The sequence below is a fragment of the Labeo rohita genome, chromosome 16 (assembly GCF_022985175.1).
Source record: "Labeo rohita strain BAU-BD-2019 chromosome 16, IGBB_LRoh.1.0, whole genome shotgun sequence".
Lineage (NCBI taxonomy): Eukaryota > Metazoa > Chordata > Actinopteri > Cypriniformes > Cyprinidae > Labeo > Labeo rohita.
In genome coordinates, this window is record NC_066884.1 from 28,173,711 (window position 1) to 28,191,204 (window position 17,494).

The 17,494-nt window shown below is 37.8% G+C and overlaps 1 protein-coding gene across 1 annotated transcript in view; it reads left to right on the forward strand.

The window, feature by feature from the left end:
- The window catches only part of cep192 (centrosomal protein 192), a 34,609-nt gene extending 17,477 nt beyond the window's left edge, over nt 1–17,132 (forward strand). The window contains 26 exon segments of the mRNA XM_051131428.1: nt 587–817; nt 1,004–1,045; nt 1,047–1,130; nt 1,282–1,425; nt 1,512–1,575; nt 1,701–1,840; nt 1,959–2,051; nt 2,232–2,350; nt 2,561–2,746; nt 2,826–2,916; nt 4,328–4,507; nt 4,655–4,915; nt 5,022–5,143; nt 8,387–8,496; nt 8,580–8,742; nt 8,835–9,004; nt 9,141–9,264; nt 9,408–9,513; nt 9,782–9,989; nt 10,859–10,935; nt 11,731–11,826; nt 11,928–12,047; nt 12,237–12,346; nt 12,432–12,561; nt 16,019–16,077; nt 16,566–17,132. Of these exon segments, the coding sequence (XP_050987385.1) occupies nt 587–817; nt 1,004–1,045; nt 1,047–1,130; nt 1,282–1,425; nt 1,512–1,575; nt 1,701–1,840; nt 1,959–2,051; nt 2,232–2,350; nt 2,561–2,746; nt 2,826–2,916; nt 4,328–4,507; nt 4,655–4,915; nt 5,022–5,143; nt 8,387–8,496; nt 8,580–8,742; nt 8,835–9,004; nt 9,141–9,264; nt 9,408–9,513; nt 9,782–9,989; nt 10,859–10,935; nt 11,731–11,826; nt 11,928–12,047; nt 12,237–12,346; nt 12,432–12,561; nt 16,019–16,077; nt 16,566–16,698 (3,363 nt within the window). The 3' untranslated portion in view covers nt 16,699–17,132.
- The last annotated feature ends 362 nt before the right edge of the window (nt 17,133–17,494 follow it).

The following is a 17,494-nucleotide window of genomic DNA, read 5'->3' on the forward strand; positions in this document are numbered from 1 at the left end:
AGACGAGCGTTTGGCATTAAAAAGTATATAAATTGTGTTTTTTTTTTTTTTTAAATGGAAATAACCGATCGTTTCGCAAAATAAGACCTTTTTTCCTGATCATTTGAAGCCGCATTTAAACTGCATTTTGGAAGTTCAAAATCGGGGCACCATAGCAGTCCATTATATGGAGAAAAATGCTGAAATGTTTTCCTCAAAAAAAAAAAAATAATAATAAAAAACAAATATTTCTTTACCACTGTAGAAAGAAAGATAAGAACATCTTAGATGACAAGGGGGTGAGTAAATTATTTGTAAATTCATTCATTTCAATGGCTTGTGCCGTGCAAGGATGGTTTGTTGCTGTGTTGACCAAAGAACGCGCAGTGGAGCACACCACTGGCACGCACACCACGCTCAAAGTTCAGAATAGTTCAATTTTGAACTCGCATTCGGTGTGAAAGCCGCTTTAAGATGAATTAAAATGATTTAAGGTAAAACAAAGGAAGTTGGATAACCATTGGTCTTATGGAGACATATCTTGTGCGTTCAGTAAACTTTTATATGTGGTATAAAAGTTTTATGTAATCATGCGATTTCCTCACAGGTGGAGTCTCTCCCATTCCAGTGGCTGATAGTAAAGAATAAGACCATAATTGGTCCTAAATGTACAGAAGAACAGAAGGTTTTGTTTATAGCACCAAGGGCTGGACTGTATCAGTATACGCTCAGTGTGTCATCCTGGCCTGCATCTGCAGAGTCCGAGACTGTGGCGCATGCAGAAGTCTTTGCTAAGAAAGTGGTGCTGGTCGCTGTTGCTGAGAACCCTGTGATCGAGGTTAGAGATTCGTTTGTCCTTGTTTTCAGTTTCAGAGCAATAAAATAACATGTCATTTTTTTTCATTTTCTTCACAGGATTAATAGTATGGATGTTAGACCCTTGAAATTTGTCTGTTTTAAGTTCTATTTAATCAATGTAAAATGTGCAAACCTAAAAAATTCTTTCTTTCTCTTTAATAAAAAGGTTGACGTTGGAAAGACCGGTTGTCTGGACTTCGGGGACCTTCCGGGGGGGAAGTACCAAGGCCTTGCCACTCAAACTTGTCAACAGGACTCATGCTACCGTGCCTGTTCGGCTGGTTATCAGTGCGGTCAGTGAAATCTGTCAGCATTTGGTTTTGAAACGCTTATTAAACCCTAGATATGTATGATGTACTTTTGTACTTTTGTCTATGAGACTTCTAACTGACTTTGTTCAACATGCCATTGAATAATTCAAGAACAAAGGTTTGTCTCTCACAGAATGCATCAGCATGGCATTGTTTCGGCTTCTCTAAGAGCCCAGTTGCCATGACCACAGACGGATCCCTTCATACCGGCTCAAACCTGACCTCGCTTTCAACTTCATCAGTCATAAACCATGTGCTGCATGCCAGCTATGCAGAGGTGAATATCTCATTAAACTACTTTATGGTTTGATGGCTGTTTAAATACATTTTCACTGTTTAAATGCACTTTTATTCTTTTCTTAGAATCAAGAAAGCTTCTTGGTGTGGGTTCATTTCAGTGCACCTCCGAAGTACATTTCAAGTTCGGGTATGCATGTAAACCTAGCATGTAAACCTAGCATGTAAAATACTATAAAACTATAATAACCCTGCCCTGTATACAGTAAAATGGATCACAGACTTATCATGAGGAGCTGTATTCTTTCAATGCAGGCGAGTTGGGGCCAGCTGATGAATACAGTGCACGGGTGGATATTGAGGTGGACAGTCCAGGCCCTAGTCATGTGATTCAGAGTGTAGTCCTGAGGGCAAGATCAGGCACCCCTAGAGTGCATGCACCCAAAGACCTACAGGTAATGGATAAAACATTCTCTATAAGAGACACTTAAGAGATACTACTATAAGAGACTTTTTTTATTAGTTTATTTACTTGCTTGATGTCACGTATTCACTACATGAATATCTGTCTAGACGGTGTGTCTTCAGGCTTCTTTGGGGCAGACAGCCAAGCAGACTCTTCCCTTAAAGAATGCGGGCAACATTGATGTTCTGCTCAGACTAAAGGTACTTGATAATGAGCTTTACTTTTTAACACGCTTAAATGTTTCATAAATTGACAAAATGCTGTATATACCATAGAATGTCCTTTAAAGTCTGTTGCATCAGCACCAGAGTGTTAAATCTACCTAACGTAGCTTAGCCGTTACTGTGGATTCACTTCTTGTCTTTTTGACTGTTTTTCAGAGTACTGATGGGGACAGCTGCTTCACTGTGAGGCCGGAAGAACTGACTCTGAAAGCTGGAGAGGAGCAAGGCGTGGTGGTCTCCTTTTCTGCCCAGGATGCACAGAAATTTAGGGAGAGGCATGTTTTTTCTCGTATACATTGATTCAGTAGGCACTGTTCTTAGTAAGCCTGTTGTCTGAGGTTATTTTTTTACTAATATTAATTGCTGTGCAGTTCAGATTGAATGAAATCTAGTTTGACTATTTAGGAGGGAAGTGTATTTCTGAAATATACTTGTTGCTGCTTATTGTTGTGCTTTTCAAGTAATATTATTTTTTCTTTTCTCAGCATGTTGACGATTCTTGTTCTACCCAGCGGACCTCAGTATGAGGTGATGCTGAAAGGAGAGATGGTCCAGGGAGTTTCTGGAAAAGTAGTATCTCCACCTGCTGTATTATCACAGGCTGAGGTTCCACCTATCCTCTCAAACAAACAGTTCATGGCATGGGGAGGGGTTACACTGGGCAGAGCAGTGTGAGTATACATAGCCATAGAAACTGCCAGAAACTATTCATAAAAGTGAATTGGATGTAAATTGCTTTTGTGTTCGTAGGCAACAGAAGCTGGTCTTAAGGAACAATTCACCTACTACATCACAGCAGCTCAGACTGCTCATCAGGGGTCAAGACCAAGACTGTTTCCAGGTAAGCCAACTCAGTGAGAAATGAACTTAGACATGGAGTTCTATAATATACGGAGCTCCTAAAAGAACCTTGTGATGGGGGAAAAAAAAAATATGAAATTGGAGGAACAATTTTCTCACAAAAAGTATTGTTTCCTGTTTTTTTTTTTTTTTTTTTCTTCTTTTTTTTTTTTTCCTCCAACAGAAAAGGAGGTCTCTCTGCAGTTTTTTTTTTTTTTTTTTTTTTTTTTTTTTTTTTTTCCCTTTGTTTTCAAATGGTGAATCACAGAGCTTGTATTTCGGCAAAGAAGTTAAAAGTTTTTCTGTCGTTTTTTAAAAGACTACTCCACTTTTAAAATAAAATTTCCTAATTAAATTACTCACCCCCATGTCATCCAAGATGTTCACGTCTGTCTTTCTTTCTTTCTTCAGTCGCAAAGAAATTAAGTTTTCTGAGGAAAACGTTCCAGGATTTTTCTCAGTATAGTGGACTTCAATGGTTAAAGGTTAAAAATGCAGTTTCAATGCCTATTCAAAGGGCTCTAAATGATCCCAGCCGAGGAATAAGGGTCTTATCTAGCAAAACAGTCATTTTTTAAAAAAAAACAAAACGAAACAAAAAAACCCTTACAATTTATTACCTTTTTAACCTGAAATGCTGGTCTTGTCTAGCTCTGCCATACAGTACTGCCGTACTCTGTGTAATCCGGGTCAATACAGTTAGGGTATGTCAAAACTCATCTCATTTTCTTACATCGCTGCAAAAGTACTGACCCAGTGTTTACAAAGCGAACATGCAAAGAAGATCTAACACCCTTTACAAAAAAGTTAAAGCAGTGATGTGGGACTATTTTGAAGTTGGAGGAGAAAATGAGATGGGAGTTTTTCGACATACCCTATCTGCGTTGAACGGGAGTGCACAGAGAATGCATGTGCAGTGCAGAGCTAGACAAGACGAGCATTTGTGGTTAAAAAGTGCATAAATATTAATGTACGAAATTGACTGATCGTTTCACTAGATAAGACCCTTATTCCTCAGCTGGGATCATTTAGAGCCCTTTGAAGCTGCATTCAATCTGTTGAGTCCCATTGAAGTCCACTATATGGAGAAAAATCCTGGAATGTTTTCCTCAAACTTAATTTCTTTGTGACTGAAAGAAAGGCATGAATATCTTGAATGGGGGTGAGTAAATTATAAGGAATGTTTCATTCTGGAAGTGGAGTAATCCTTTAAAATTGTTTGTTGTGAAGTACTTGGTTTTATATAGTACAGTAGTACTTTGCCATTTATGAGCAGGTGCTAATTGGCCCAGATTAACCAGCCAACCAACTCATTGGTTTTGTTTAACCATTGGCCATATTCACATCTGTCTATCCGTTTTTGTTTTTTTTTTCCTCCCACTTGTTTATTTCTGTGTCTCTCAACCCTGCAGCTGCAGAGCTCATTCGGCCCGGATGAGCGACTGACACGTAACAGAGAGCTGTCAATCAAACCTAAAGAGGATGTGACTGTTCATCTGCTCTTTGCTCCCACCCGTGTTGCCTCCATGCTAGCCAAACTGGAGATCAAGCAGTCTGCTGCACGTGCCTCCCAGCCTGGGGTCAAATTCACTGTGAGTTGTGTGGTTTTTTTTTTTTTTTTTTTTTTTTTTTTTTTTTTGGTTTGGTTTGTTTTTTTTTTTTTTTTTTAAATAATCTCTCATAAACAGTAATATTGTTATAACTTAAGTGGAGTTACATTTTTAGCGTGGTGTTCTCAGATCCCTCTTTCAGGCTATGGTGGCACGAGTAATGTAATCCTGGAGGAGCTGAGGAAGCGCTCTGAAGGATATGTGGCCACGCTGAGTGGAGTACAGGCCGGCCGTGTCAGTAAGCTCTGTGTGTGCGTGCGGAACACAGGTTCACGTGCTGCCTTCGTGAAAGCGGTACCCTACAGCAGTCTTCAGAATCGAACTGTCATGGATTCGACTATTATTAGCTTGTCCCCTTCACAGTTTGTCCTGAAAGAGCGAACACAGGAGGTGAGCCATGTGCATGTTGTGTGAATTTATTTAATTTTTATTTATTTATTTATTTTTTTTAAATGCCTGTATTTGCTTGGAAGATTTATCAGTGCTGTTTCTACAGGTGATCACAATAGCAATGAAGGCTTCACGCAGAGAGCAGGCTCTGTGTCAGTCGGGTGCAGCTCTTCTTGCCACTGTCTGCCTTTTCTGTGGGGATGAGGTCTCTCGACAACAGTTCAGGAAGTAAGTTCTCTTTTGACTTGAATGCTCAGCTTAAATGAGGAACATTTTAGAAACCTTTTAAAGTAGTATTTATTACATTTTACGTTTCTCAACCAAAGTCTATTAAAGGGAACCCTCGGTGTTAAGCCTTGTAAGACTTAATATAACACACATTATGTATCTTACTGAAATATGTAGAACAAAACCCCTGAAAGATTGAAACAAAACAACTGTTTTATGCTTATTTTGGACTATGGGGGGGCACCAATATTTTAAATGACATCAAATGGTTCTACTCTGTGAGCTACTGGCACTACCTGTTGCCCTATTTACCATAACACAACTCAAAAAATAAAATACTGATACAGTGACCACATCTACTGAAAGGGCTTACAGGTGGCGATGGATATAAGTGTAGGATTCAACCAACTGCCATACCATTGTTTTTTTCTGCACAAGGAGTCTAAACTTTCACCAGATATTGAGTGAGCATCGTCATGACAAGCATCGACGTTTACATCCTTCCAGGATGGCATCTAGCGTTTCTTGTCTCTGCAGTTTGTAAGCTCTTTTAGTAGCAGTGATCTACTAAAAGTAGAGGTCGACCGATGTATCGGGTCGGGTCCGTTGCTGGAGCGGCTCAGAAATTCCTCATTATACAACAAAGTCCCTATAGTCTTTGTTATACAGCACGGGAGCAGCCTCTGGTGGCGGAAATCACTGACAGCACGTGCCGTTTGTTTAGACATGTGACACTGCACGCTGCACAGAGCGGGACACTTCAAAGGCGGATTTAAAACGTTGACAACGAAACGGTGTGTACAGTATACTGTAGTGCATGTTTTCATGTCATTACTAAGTGATGAATTTGTTGACTAGATGCTGCATTAGTGGAGGAAAGACAGCAGTATACTTTTGCCCGTTTGGTGATCAAATACAGTCTTGTAGACCGCCGCTTGAACTGAATGCGACGCGTCCAGTGTGTGTGATACCGGATAGCTGCGAGTTCTTCTAGATGGCGCTGCACTTTTACCCATTGTGTGACTAATTATTTTAATATTTAAATTAGATAACCACAAATGTTCTAGAATAGAAGCAGTTAAATTGTGAAAGTACACAATATCCATATGTATGCAGTTTCAATACTGTGTACCTTGTATAGATATTTAAAGATGGCCATCTTTAGCTTGATTGTTGATGTAATGGTAACACTTTACAATACGAGTCCATTTGTAACATTAAGATTGATAAAAAGCTGTAGAATAGAAGTATTTTTCCTTAAGTGTGTTAATTTCAATATTTACTGATATATTAAAAAAATGTTAGTTGTTTTTGTTAATATTAATGAACAATTAACTAACAATAATGATCAATATATAATTAATCATAATATTTTTTTTATTAATTTACAAAGTATGGTTCAGTAGGCTACTTTTTTTTTTTTTTTTTTTAATTGTAGAGCACTATTTATTTTTTCCGTTCAGTATCCATTTTAAAAACTATCGGTCAATTAATCGGTATCAGCCAGTGTGGTCCAACCTAGTTATCGGTATCGGTAAAATCCAGTATCGGTCGACCTCTAACTAAAAGCCTCAAAGGCATCAGGGCTAAAGTGTAGAAAACAAAGATGTGGGTCTTCAGAAAGTTTTATTCGTCCACAGGCATCTTCCTGTTCTTTTCTTGCTAGGAAAGTGGTAACTTGCATTACTTTTCTTGTTGCCCTTTGACTGAAAATTACAACCAAAAGCCACACAATGTGGCATCGTATCAGTATTTTCATTTTCCGTGTTTTACAGGGTATAGAGGATTTGCACTTGCGTCATGATTTATGTCAGCCATATTGGCGATACTTGAATGCAAACAACAGCATGGATTGCACGATTAATGTACTACTGAATACGTTGTTCTGCTAATTCATGCTGTCTAAACCATGGAAAAAACGTGTGGAAGCTGCTAAATCATAGAGAATGACCTAGTAAGCAGGAAAGGGTGCAATATTTTGACAAACTAACGGTAAAAGGGGGTTAAGATGCGTACGAGCAGTATTAAAATATTAGCCCAACTTTTGGCAGTCTGTAGTACTTCAAATGTTTTTCCTGGTCCGGCTGATTAGTACAGGCCAAAATATGCACGTTTTGTTCAGTTCAGTGGCATTGTTTTATGCTGTTTGTGTTGTGTAAATAGCAACAGGTAGTGCCAGTTGCTCACAGAGAGCAACCATTTGACGCCATTGAAATAAAAAAAAACAATGTGGATTTTTAAATAACGTAAATCTTTATTGGGTTTTCTACTATTATTTCAGTATGAGACCTCATTTAAGTTATATTAAGTCATGCAAGTCCAGGGTTCCCTTATTTTATATAATGTCTGAGAATGTTTTATTTAAAAAAAATAAAATCAATAAAAGATCTCCAAATTGATGTCTAAATCAAAAATAGACACATTTGAGTCATTTTTGTACTTTTGCAGTTAAAGGGATCGTACACTTAAAAATGAAAATCACCCCATGATTTGCTCACCCTCAAGCCATCCTAGGCATATGTCATTTTTATTTCAGACAAATACCATTGGAGTTATGCTTTATAAACGTTATGAATCATAATCGCTAGCTTCCACTAACTGTCACACACGCGTTCACAAGAGAGTGTTCCAGCGGCTGTTCCATATTATGGTTCATAGCATTTTAAATATGGATATTTTTCTGACACAAACACATCAGTTCGCTTAAGGAAGGCCATTGTTAACCGGAGCTGTGTGACATACTTTTTATGATGTTTGAATGCACTTTATTGGGCTTCAAAATCTCAACAGCCATTCACTGCTATTATAAAGCTCAAAAGAGCCAGAATATTTTTTTTAATACAACTCAGACTGTATTTGTCTGAAAGAAGAACGTCATATACACCTAAGATGGCTTGAGGGTAAGTAAATCATGGGGTAATTTTGGTTTTTGGGTGAACGATTACTCATTTTTTTTAAAAACTAACCAAATAAAAAATGTGTACTTTCTATGAACCCTCTATCTTTTCAACCGAGCACAGTAGGATGCCTTAGAATCATGCGTAGTTCACTGTAGACATTTTTGGAAGTTAAATATAATCACTAGTATATGATTCGTGCTTTCCAGCTTAGGATATAACCTCCCTGATATCCTTATCAAATGTGAACTTGATCTGTGAAAGGGAACTTCATTCGATTTGTACACACTCTGTGATTTGAAAGCATGTTTTGTAATTTTGTTTTTTGTTTTAATCCCTTTTCTAGGTTATTACAAATCAAACCAGAAGCAGGGAATAAAGTACTGTCTGAGAACAGCTTATTAAAAGGTATCCCCTTTGATGAAATGTTCCTTGGAGAGGAGCAGGTTCAGGAGGGTAAGATGACAAGGATTTACTCAACTTTTTTTTTAATCAATTATTCTGACCCTGGTTGTGATGGTGGCTTCATTTATTTTCAGCCTATGATCTGCCTCAAAGGCCGAATGAAGCTCAGATTTTCTACGGCAACATGAGCAAAGTGATGCTTTCACTATTTGGCACTATGGAAATGTCAGACTCTGGAGAGAGTGACCATATGGAATCTGTCAGACCTTCCCAACGGCACACTTGTGAATCAGACAGGTAGACATCCTCAATGAATGACATACTAAACATAAATGAATGCTTTCAGAATTCACAGTACTGATTAAGTTAATGTGTAGTTCTCCATGCAGCGGTTTGGGGTCATCAGGCCGCTACATCAGTAATGTTTCCCTGGACGTGCTACCAGTCAAAGGTCCTCCATTAAGTCCATCAGAACCTGTGCTGAAACAAACAGAGCTGAACCTAGAAAACACCTGGAGCATCAAGCCAGAGCAGCTAGTTCTCACAGCACCCACTATTAGTAAGAATGTGATGATGAAAATGACCTTAGGTGGTTTAATAAATGTTGTTAATAGTAACTGTTTGACTCAAAGTAAATGCACTTAGCAAGAGAATGCGTCCCCTTCAAATGTTATCTTCCACTGGTTTATTTGCAGACAGTGCTGCTGACACCAGGCATGTGCAGATACTGAACCGCTCAAACAGAGAGCTGAGCTTTGAGCTGTCCTGGCCTGCTCACTGCCTTACCATCACCCCACAGCACGGAGTCATTGAACCTCAGTACGAAACTCGCATATAAACAAATACCAGGAAAATCAATGACTTAAAATTTTGTTCTTGCTTTTTAAGTACATACGTGTTTAAATAAATGTTTGGCATTTTAACAGAATAATCTGTAGCCACTTTTTTTTTTTTTTTTGTAGGAGCCACTTGCAAATTCTAATCAGTCCCAATCCTTCTCTGGCAACCAAATCCTCCATGCTGCCCTGGAGTGGACAGATTTATGTACAGTGTGATAATCAACAGAAGGTACTCATTTCCTGCAGATCCTTGTTTTATGTATGACTGAAGAGGAAATGTGGAGGTTTTCTAGGGTTGTTTCAAGTTCCTGACATACTGTTTAATTTAGAGTAATGAACCTGCATTTGGCACAGTGCATTCCAGTTTTTAATACTTTTAAAATTCTTCTGTACAACATGAAGAAAGACAATAGGTGGAAATTAAATATCATTATGTTGCTTTCACTGTAACGTCCATCTTATGTCTTTTTTTTTTTTTTTTTTTTTTCCCTCTACAGTCCATTAAAGTTCAGATCCGGCAGGATCTGGCAATGGATGTCTCTGCCACTAGCTGTGCCATGGACCGTTCTTTGTGCCAACTGCCCCCTCAGGCTGAGACTCCTACCGTACCAGGACAGAAACCTCAGAGCAGCATCAACCAGCCACAAGTTGAGATCAAGAATCGAACACTGGTTTTCCCTCCCACTGCCTCTGGAGAGTCGTCAGGTACGTATAGAACCTGTCATCTGATCTGCCATCATTATCGCAATCACTTTCATTACTTTATTCATTACACATTAAACCCGTTCAAAATCATAAATATAATGCTATTAAGAATTCACAAACACTGTGATTAAATATATGCAATGCAGGTTTAATATATGCGCTTTAATTATTTACATGGTTGTGGGTTGCGTGCGTGCATCTCAGAGTGGATCTGTTTAAAGTAAACGCGGCTACACAAACTCTTATTTACATGTGTGGAGTTAATATACATGCATTTTAAGGATGTTGTTCACTTAGGTCTATTTTTATTGCTACAAAAAGATTAATTACAATTATCAGATTACTTGATTAATCGTCAGAATAATCGACAGATAACCAAAATAATCGCTAGTGACAGCCCTAGTTCAGATGTTCATTCATGTTTTTTCGTGCTTTTAAGTAAAAAAGAAAAAAAAAAAAAAACGATAGGTTTACATGTCATTGATCTAATAAGGCAACACCCTGATCTGTCACAACACATTAAAAAGCCACAAAATAGTATTTATTGTTTGAATTTCTTAAATGACAACATTTTAAAGCTAAGACCTTGTTTCATACCGGAAGTAACCTGCTCTGTCTTGTCTGACGACGTGTTGTCAGTATCCTCTTTGCTCTGAGATGTATTTTTCACTGTGTGAGAACGTGATGTGTAGCGTTAGAGCGGCATTGTTTATCAGACATAGCAACAGTAACTAAGGAGGGCGAGTTTTTTTTTCGAAGGGTCAATAGAATTCTTAAAAAAAAATAATAATTAAAAAAACTTGGCCTATTGAAATATAATGTGAAAACTGTTGTTTTTTTTTTTTTTTTTTTTTTTTTTCTTTATGCAGAATGTTTCCTGGAGGTGGAGAATCATGGAGAGGAGGTCCGATGGTACCTTTCTTCATTTGCTCCTCCATATGTGAAGGTGTGTGATATCAGCACTTATGAGTTAATAATGGGTTAAAACCAACCATTTCTGGGTTATTTGGCAACCCAGTGCTGGGTAAAAATTGGACAGAACACATGCTGGGTTGTTTTGACCCAGCTTGTTGAATTTTATTGGCTTGGTTGTTTTTCGCTGGGTCAGACAGGGTGCTTGGTCAATTAACTTATCAAAGGTTTTTCATTTGATTTGCTTTTTTTCTTTTTCATTTCAGCTGCAGCAGTGGTGCACTTGAACTGTAGAGCTCCTTTTGTAGTCAGTGGAGTACACAGAAACTTTGTTAGATATAACCGAAGTCATGTCATGTTTCAGCCCTGGTCATGCATTAGTTTGGTGGGAAGTGAAACTTCCATGGTCACGCTGACACATTGTCTGCTTTGAGTATAGATCTGGTGCATGTTGCGTTTGTAGAAGGCTAGTAGTTGTACTCATCAGTTGTATTGACAGTAAAAATGACAATGACAAAGTTACAAGAAAAAACTATCCCGCGCCTGGGTAAGAAAAAGTAAAAAATAACCTAATAAAATTAAGTAGCTGATCTCAGCATTTGGGTTTAAAAAAAAAAAACAGCTTTTTTTAGAGTGCAAAAAAACTACCCAGCACCTGGGTAAAAGTAAAACAACCCAATAAAATGACTCAACAGGCTGAACCTAGCATTTGGGTTTAAAAAAAATAATAATAAACCAGCATTTTTAGTACAAGTAATGTAAGAATTTTGAAAGCTTTCATTTCCGAGGGATTTATTGATTTTGACCATACTGTTGTCTGTTGGATCAGGGTGTCGATAGCAGTGGAGATGTTTATCGTGCCACATACTCTGCCTTCAGATGTGAGAAGGTATCTGGGACTCTGGGGATTCAAGAGAGGATGAAGGTAGGGGTGTGGATATGTCAAACATCATCTCTCTGATGGATCTAGATTTTTCTTTTTTGACTGATTTAAGTTTTCCGTTTTGTTTTTTGTCTTGTAAAAAGGTTCCAATCACTTTCCTTCCACGTGACCGAGGAGATTATGCCCAGTTTTGGGATTTGGAATGCCACCCAGCAGCCAAACCTCAACACAAGAGCCGTGTTCGCTTCCAGTTGTGTGGCACGGTGAGTCGAATGAATGCAGAGTTTTGCAGTTTAGCCAGAGTAAACTAATATAACTCCCTATTAATTTGGCTGTTAGCTGAAAGTGCCATTTCTGTCATAAATTACTTAAATCAAAAAGGAAAAGGATACTAATGCAGAAGGAGGAAGGATGCTACTTCCCTGTTGATTTGTATTAATTTATGTGTGCAGGGCATAAGAGCAGGAGAAGCATCCAGTGTTAAAGAAAATTGCTCATTGGTAAAAACAGAAGCCACTGTGAAGAACAGGAGGAGACTGGATTCTGCCGGCTCAAAAACTGGGTAAGGGTTGTATTCCTGTTTAAAAATCTGACCTATAGAGGAAGCCTTCTTTAACTTCTTTGCTGTTTATCTCTAATTCATTTAGATCTTCAACTGAGACCCAAAAGAGGGGCGTGTACGCACCCCAAAGTCTGTACACATTTCCTGCCACACGAGTGGGCGCCACCAGCACACTGAAAGTTAACTTCAGAAATAACTCCTCCAGCACGCATGAGGTGAGAAAGTAGGGCTGCACTAGTTACAACACACTGAGTGAACATCAAAGAAGTCGATGACAATTGTAAAGCAGCAACGAAGTCAATAATGTCACTTCACAGTTGTTTAAAGTCCTATTTCTATGTAAATAATGCATTTTAAAGGATTAGTTCATGTCCAGAATAAAAAATTTCCTAATAATTTGCTCACCCTCGTGTCATCTAAGATGTTCATGTCTCTCTTTCTTCAGTTGAAAAGACATCAAGGTTTTTGAGGAAAACATTCCAGGATTTTTCCCCATATAGTGGATTTCAATGGTAGCCAACCGGTTGAAGGTCCAAATTAGGCAAGGGTCTTATTAGCAAAATGATCAGTCATTTTCCCCCCCAAAAAAAAAAAAAAAAAAAGAAAAATTCTAAAACTTTAACTACAAATGCTCGACTTCACGCATTACAGCCACACTGGAAAGGCCAGGTGTGATGCAGGCGGAAGTACCGACCCAGTGTTTAAAAAGCGAGTGTGTAAAGGAAGTCAAACATCCTTTAAAACAATGATGTCAGACAGTTTTGAAGCTTGAGGAGAAAATGGGAAAATGGAGTTTTTCACCCTACCTTTTTAAATCTTTTATATATATATATATACACACACACACATTGGTCATTTTCTTAAAATAAATAAATCATTTATTTGGCTGGGATTGTGTAGCGCCCTTTGAAGCTGCACTGAAACTGCAATTTGGACCTTCAACCCACTGATCCCCGTTGAAGTCCACTATATGGAGAAAAATCTTGGAATGTTTTTCTCAAAAACCTTAATTTCTTTTCGACTGAAGACAGAAAGACGTGAACATCTTGGATGACAAGAGTATGAGTAAATTATCAGGAAATTTTTATTCTGTAAGTAAACTAATCCTTTAAAGCAATAAAACCCATGAATTACAATGTGCTGAAAATGTACTCACCCTCAGACCATCCAAAATGTAGATGAGATTGTTTATTCATTGGAATAGATTTGGAGAAATTTAGCATTGCATCACTGATGCAAAATCGAATCCACGTCAGACAGGTGAATTGCAGAAGTTACAAATTTATTCCAAAGTTTTCAGAAATGCAAATGAGTAACAGAAATAATCATAACTTGAAGCTGAAAAATTAAAAAGTTTTAATAAGACTGTTCAATCCAATCATTTCACAAATAAATTGCATAACACAAACTCGATCAAAGTCATTCTTAATCAGTCAAAATCAAATTAAGTTGGTATAAATCTAAGAAATCTATGAGTTGTTTCAATCATGTGATTCTTACAAATCTGAGGAGACTAAATCCAGAAACATCTAAGCGCACATAGCAGAGAGGAAGGGAAAGTGAGAACAAAGATAGAAAAGAAGTAGTGAACAGCCTTGTCAAAAACAGGTTTTACATACTAGACAGCTAAAAAAAGGTGATCCACTGAGTACACAATGTCTGCAGATGTCAGTCACTAGGGCTGTGATGTGGCAGATTTTTGCCGCCTTCAATCATCACGACTTGCCTAAAATAAAATCTTCAAGCATATCACAATGTTATTTTAAACATTTAGCTTAGATAAATGCACGCTATTATGCGCATACAGTCGTTTGTTGGAGAGGGGAAGCTAAATGCGCTTTGCAGGACATGGAGGCGCCAGCGCAATCACTTGAAAAAAATGTAAATACACCGTAATCGTTGCTCATAAAGGTAAGCGTAATATATCTTCCGGAACTGTAAAGAGTGTAATATCATTTGCGTGCACTCACAATGTTAACAAAATGTCGTGCTTTTGTAAAAATAAAGAAAAATAAAGTCTCTGTGTTGAACAGGAGCGCTGCACAAAAATGAAACGAAAGTCAGCGAATACTTGCCTTACAGATAAATCTATCTATAGAAAGCTTGAAATTATTACTATACTACTTTAAAACTAAAAAATTCAAATCGAAAACAAAAACTCTTTCATGATAAAATCCGTAGAGATGCATTTCTCTCTAAAGGCGCGTCCAATTTGCAGATGGCGAGTCAAGAACGTCATCTTTGCGACGCTGGCTCAGAAAACACTACTAATAATTCATTCAAGTATGTCCTTATTTCCCTCCAACACATTCATAGCAATTACTTTTCCCAGAGTTTTGCAAGCTTTATAGTGTGTGAATTAACGTGGATCTCGTTCAGCAGCTGCGAAGGCACTTGCGCTCGCTGCTGTTGCCGGCGGGGACACTGAACACGGCCACGGCAGAATAATTGTTGTAGAAACACTGTATTTTATGCTTGTTATAGATTGTGTGACATCACGTGCAGTACCGCCAGTGGCAATCGACAACCGCGGTGGCGCGGTTGTCATTGCAGCCGTCACAGTCCTATCAATCACATCTACACCAACTTGTGACTGTCTAAATGATATACTAATGATATCCTGTGGCCTCCGGACCCCATGTTGAACAGGACATACAAATTTAGGCACAGGTGTCTAGAAAATCAAAACATTTTTAACTTCCTGTTCTGAAATAAAATAAAGAAATTGTTTGAGGAAAACATTTCAGCATTTTTCTCCATATAGTGGACTTCTATGGAGCCCCGAGTTTGAACTTCCAAAATGCAGTTTAAATGCGTCTTCAAGCGATGCCAAATGTGGTTGTAAACGATCCCAGCTGAGGAAGAAGAGTCTTATTTAGCGAAACGATTGGTTATTTTCATAAAAGTAATACAATTTATATACTTTTTAATGTCAAGCGCTCATCTTGTCTTACTTTGTCTGAATTGTTTTTTCCGGTTCATGAACAGTTAGGGTATGTCGAAACACTCCCATCTCATGTTCTCCCTCAACTTCAAAAAATCGTCCTTTATCGCTGTTTTACCTTTTTTGTTAAGGGTGTTTGATCTTCATTGCATGTTCACTTTGCAAAGACTGGGTCGGTACTTCTGCGGTGATGTAGGATGATTTTGAAATGATTTTTGAAGTTGAGGGAGAAAATACAATTGGAGTTTTTCGACATACCCTAACTGTCTTGAACCAGAATACACAGAGTTCAGGGAGAGCAAGACGAGAGTTTGCGATTAAAAAGTATTTAAATTGTTTTTTTTTTTTTTTTTTTTTTATTAAAAAAAAAAACCGATCGCTTCAATAGGCAAACGGCAATTTGGAAGTTCAAACTCGGGGCACCATGGCAGTCCATTATAAGGAGAAAAATCCTGAAATGTTTTGCTCAAAAAACAATTTCTTTACGACTGAAGAAAGAGACACAAACATCTTGGATGACAAGTGGGCGAGTACATTATCAGTAAATGTTTGCTCTGGACTTCTCCTTTAAGAGTTCACAGAACAACCATTTTAAATACAAAATACATTCAAGTCTAACAAATTCAGTCACTAAATGGTCATTGCATGTTGATGTGTGCTGTGTTATTACTGCTGCTCCTAAATGTCTGGCATGAAACTTAATTTGAGGTTTTCTAATTGACTTGCAGCTAAAATTCATAAGTCCTAAAGAGCCTTTCCACATCAAGCATTCAAATTATTCTCTAAGGTGAGTTACATTCTCTCTTGCTTACTCTTTCTGTAGTAGTCGAAAGTCTTACTGTTTGCAATTTAAGAACTAATGTAAATTTAAGCCAGTTTAAGAAAAAACTAGCAAGTGAAGAGATTTTATTGAAGCATTCCATGTCACTTCCTGCTGCCAATGCCTGATGTGAAGGCTCTGAGTCAGAGCTCAACCACAGGTCAGCTTGTCTGTGTGTGGTTTGTAGCACTATATGCATGCATTTGTGAACTAAATATGTGTGGTGTTTAACCATTTTTAGTTTGAGTTTAATTTTAAACTGCCAAATGTCTTCCAATATTTTATTTAGTGTATATCAGTTGGCTAGAGATGTGAAACCATCCGTTTTAAAACATTTGTTTTTGCAGCTTGTAGCAATGTGAAATTCACTGTAGTACAATTCAGTTTTGCTCTGTAGCATAGTTTGGTTTACTATCTCTGCATATTTTATTCCCTTTTTCTGTGTGCCTTCCTAGATCGCAACACTACATCAACCTCCCTGTTCAGTTCGTGCCGGCCGCTGCGGGCCAGTTTTCCGGCACGCTACTCGTACAGACGGACACAGACGCTAAACTGGCTGTAGAGCTCAGTGGAGAAGCCTTGCCGTAAAGACCGGCTCAATATAGCCGCTCACCGCCAGCAGAGGACACTGTAAGACGAAGCTAATAATGAAGAGAAATTGTAAACATACTTGAACTGTTTTCGTCTAAATGCTTTGCAAAAGAATGTACAACTTTGTTTTCCACCACCTTTAGTTTTTGTGATCGTTGACAGCAGCATAGTTATGGCCTTTTGGATAAGCACCATATAATATGGATATTATATATCCAGAATCACAACTTTGTCATCATTTTTGGTGTTTTGCCACGGTTTATCACCTTTGTATCACTGATTTAAAGTGTCAGTTTTTCTAGGATTTGTTTCATTTTGTGTAACTGTTAATATGAGCTCACCTGTTGATAGAAGTGTTATCACATAATGAAGCTGGACGAATATTTTAAAAATCTGCATCACCATTAGTTGAAAATTGCACATGCTTTATACAGTACTTTTTTTTTTTTTTTTTTTTTTTTTTTTTGGTGTGTGTCCTGTGTATTTATTTTAAATAAATTCTTGATAAATAAAAATTCTTAATTTTACTTATTGGTAAGCAGTCTTTGTCTTCCACTAATACATATCCTACCTTTAGTGTTTAAGTGAGAAGTCCACTTCTAGAACAACAATTTACAAGTAATTTACTCACCCCCTTGTCATCCAAGATGTTCATGTCTTTCTGTGTTCAGTCGTAAAGAAATTGTTTTTTGAGGAAAGCATTTCAGGTTTTTCTTTATATAATGGACTTGATTGGTGCCCTGATTTTGAACTTCCAAAATGTAGTTAAAATGCAGCTTCAAAGAGCTCGAAA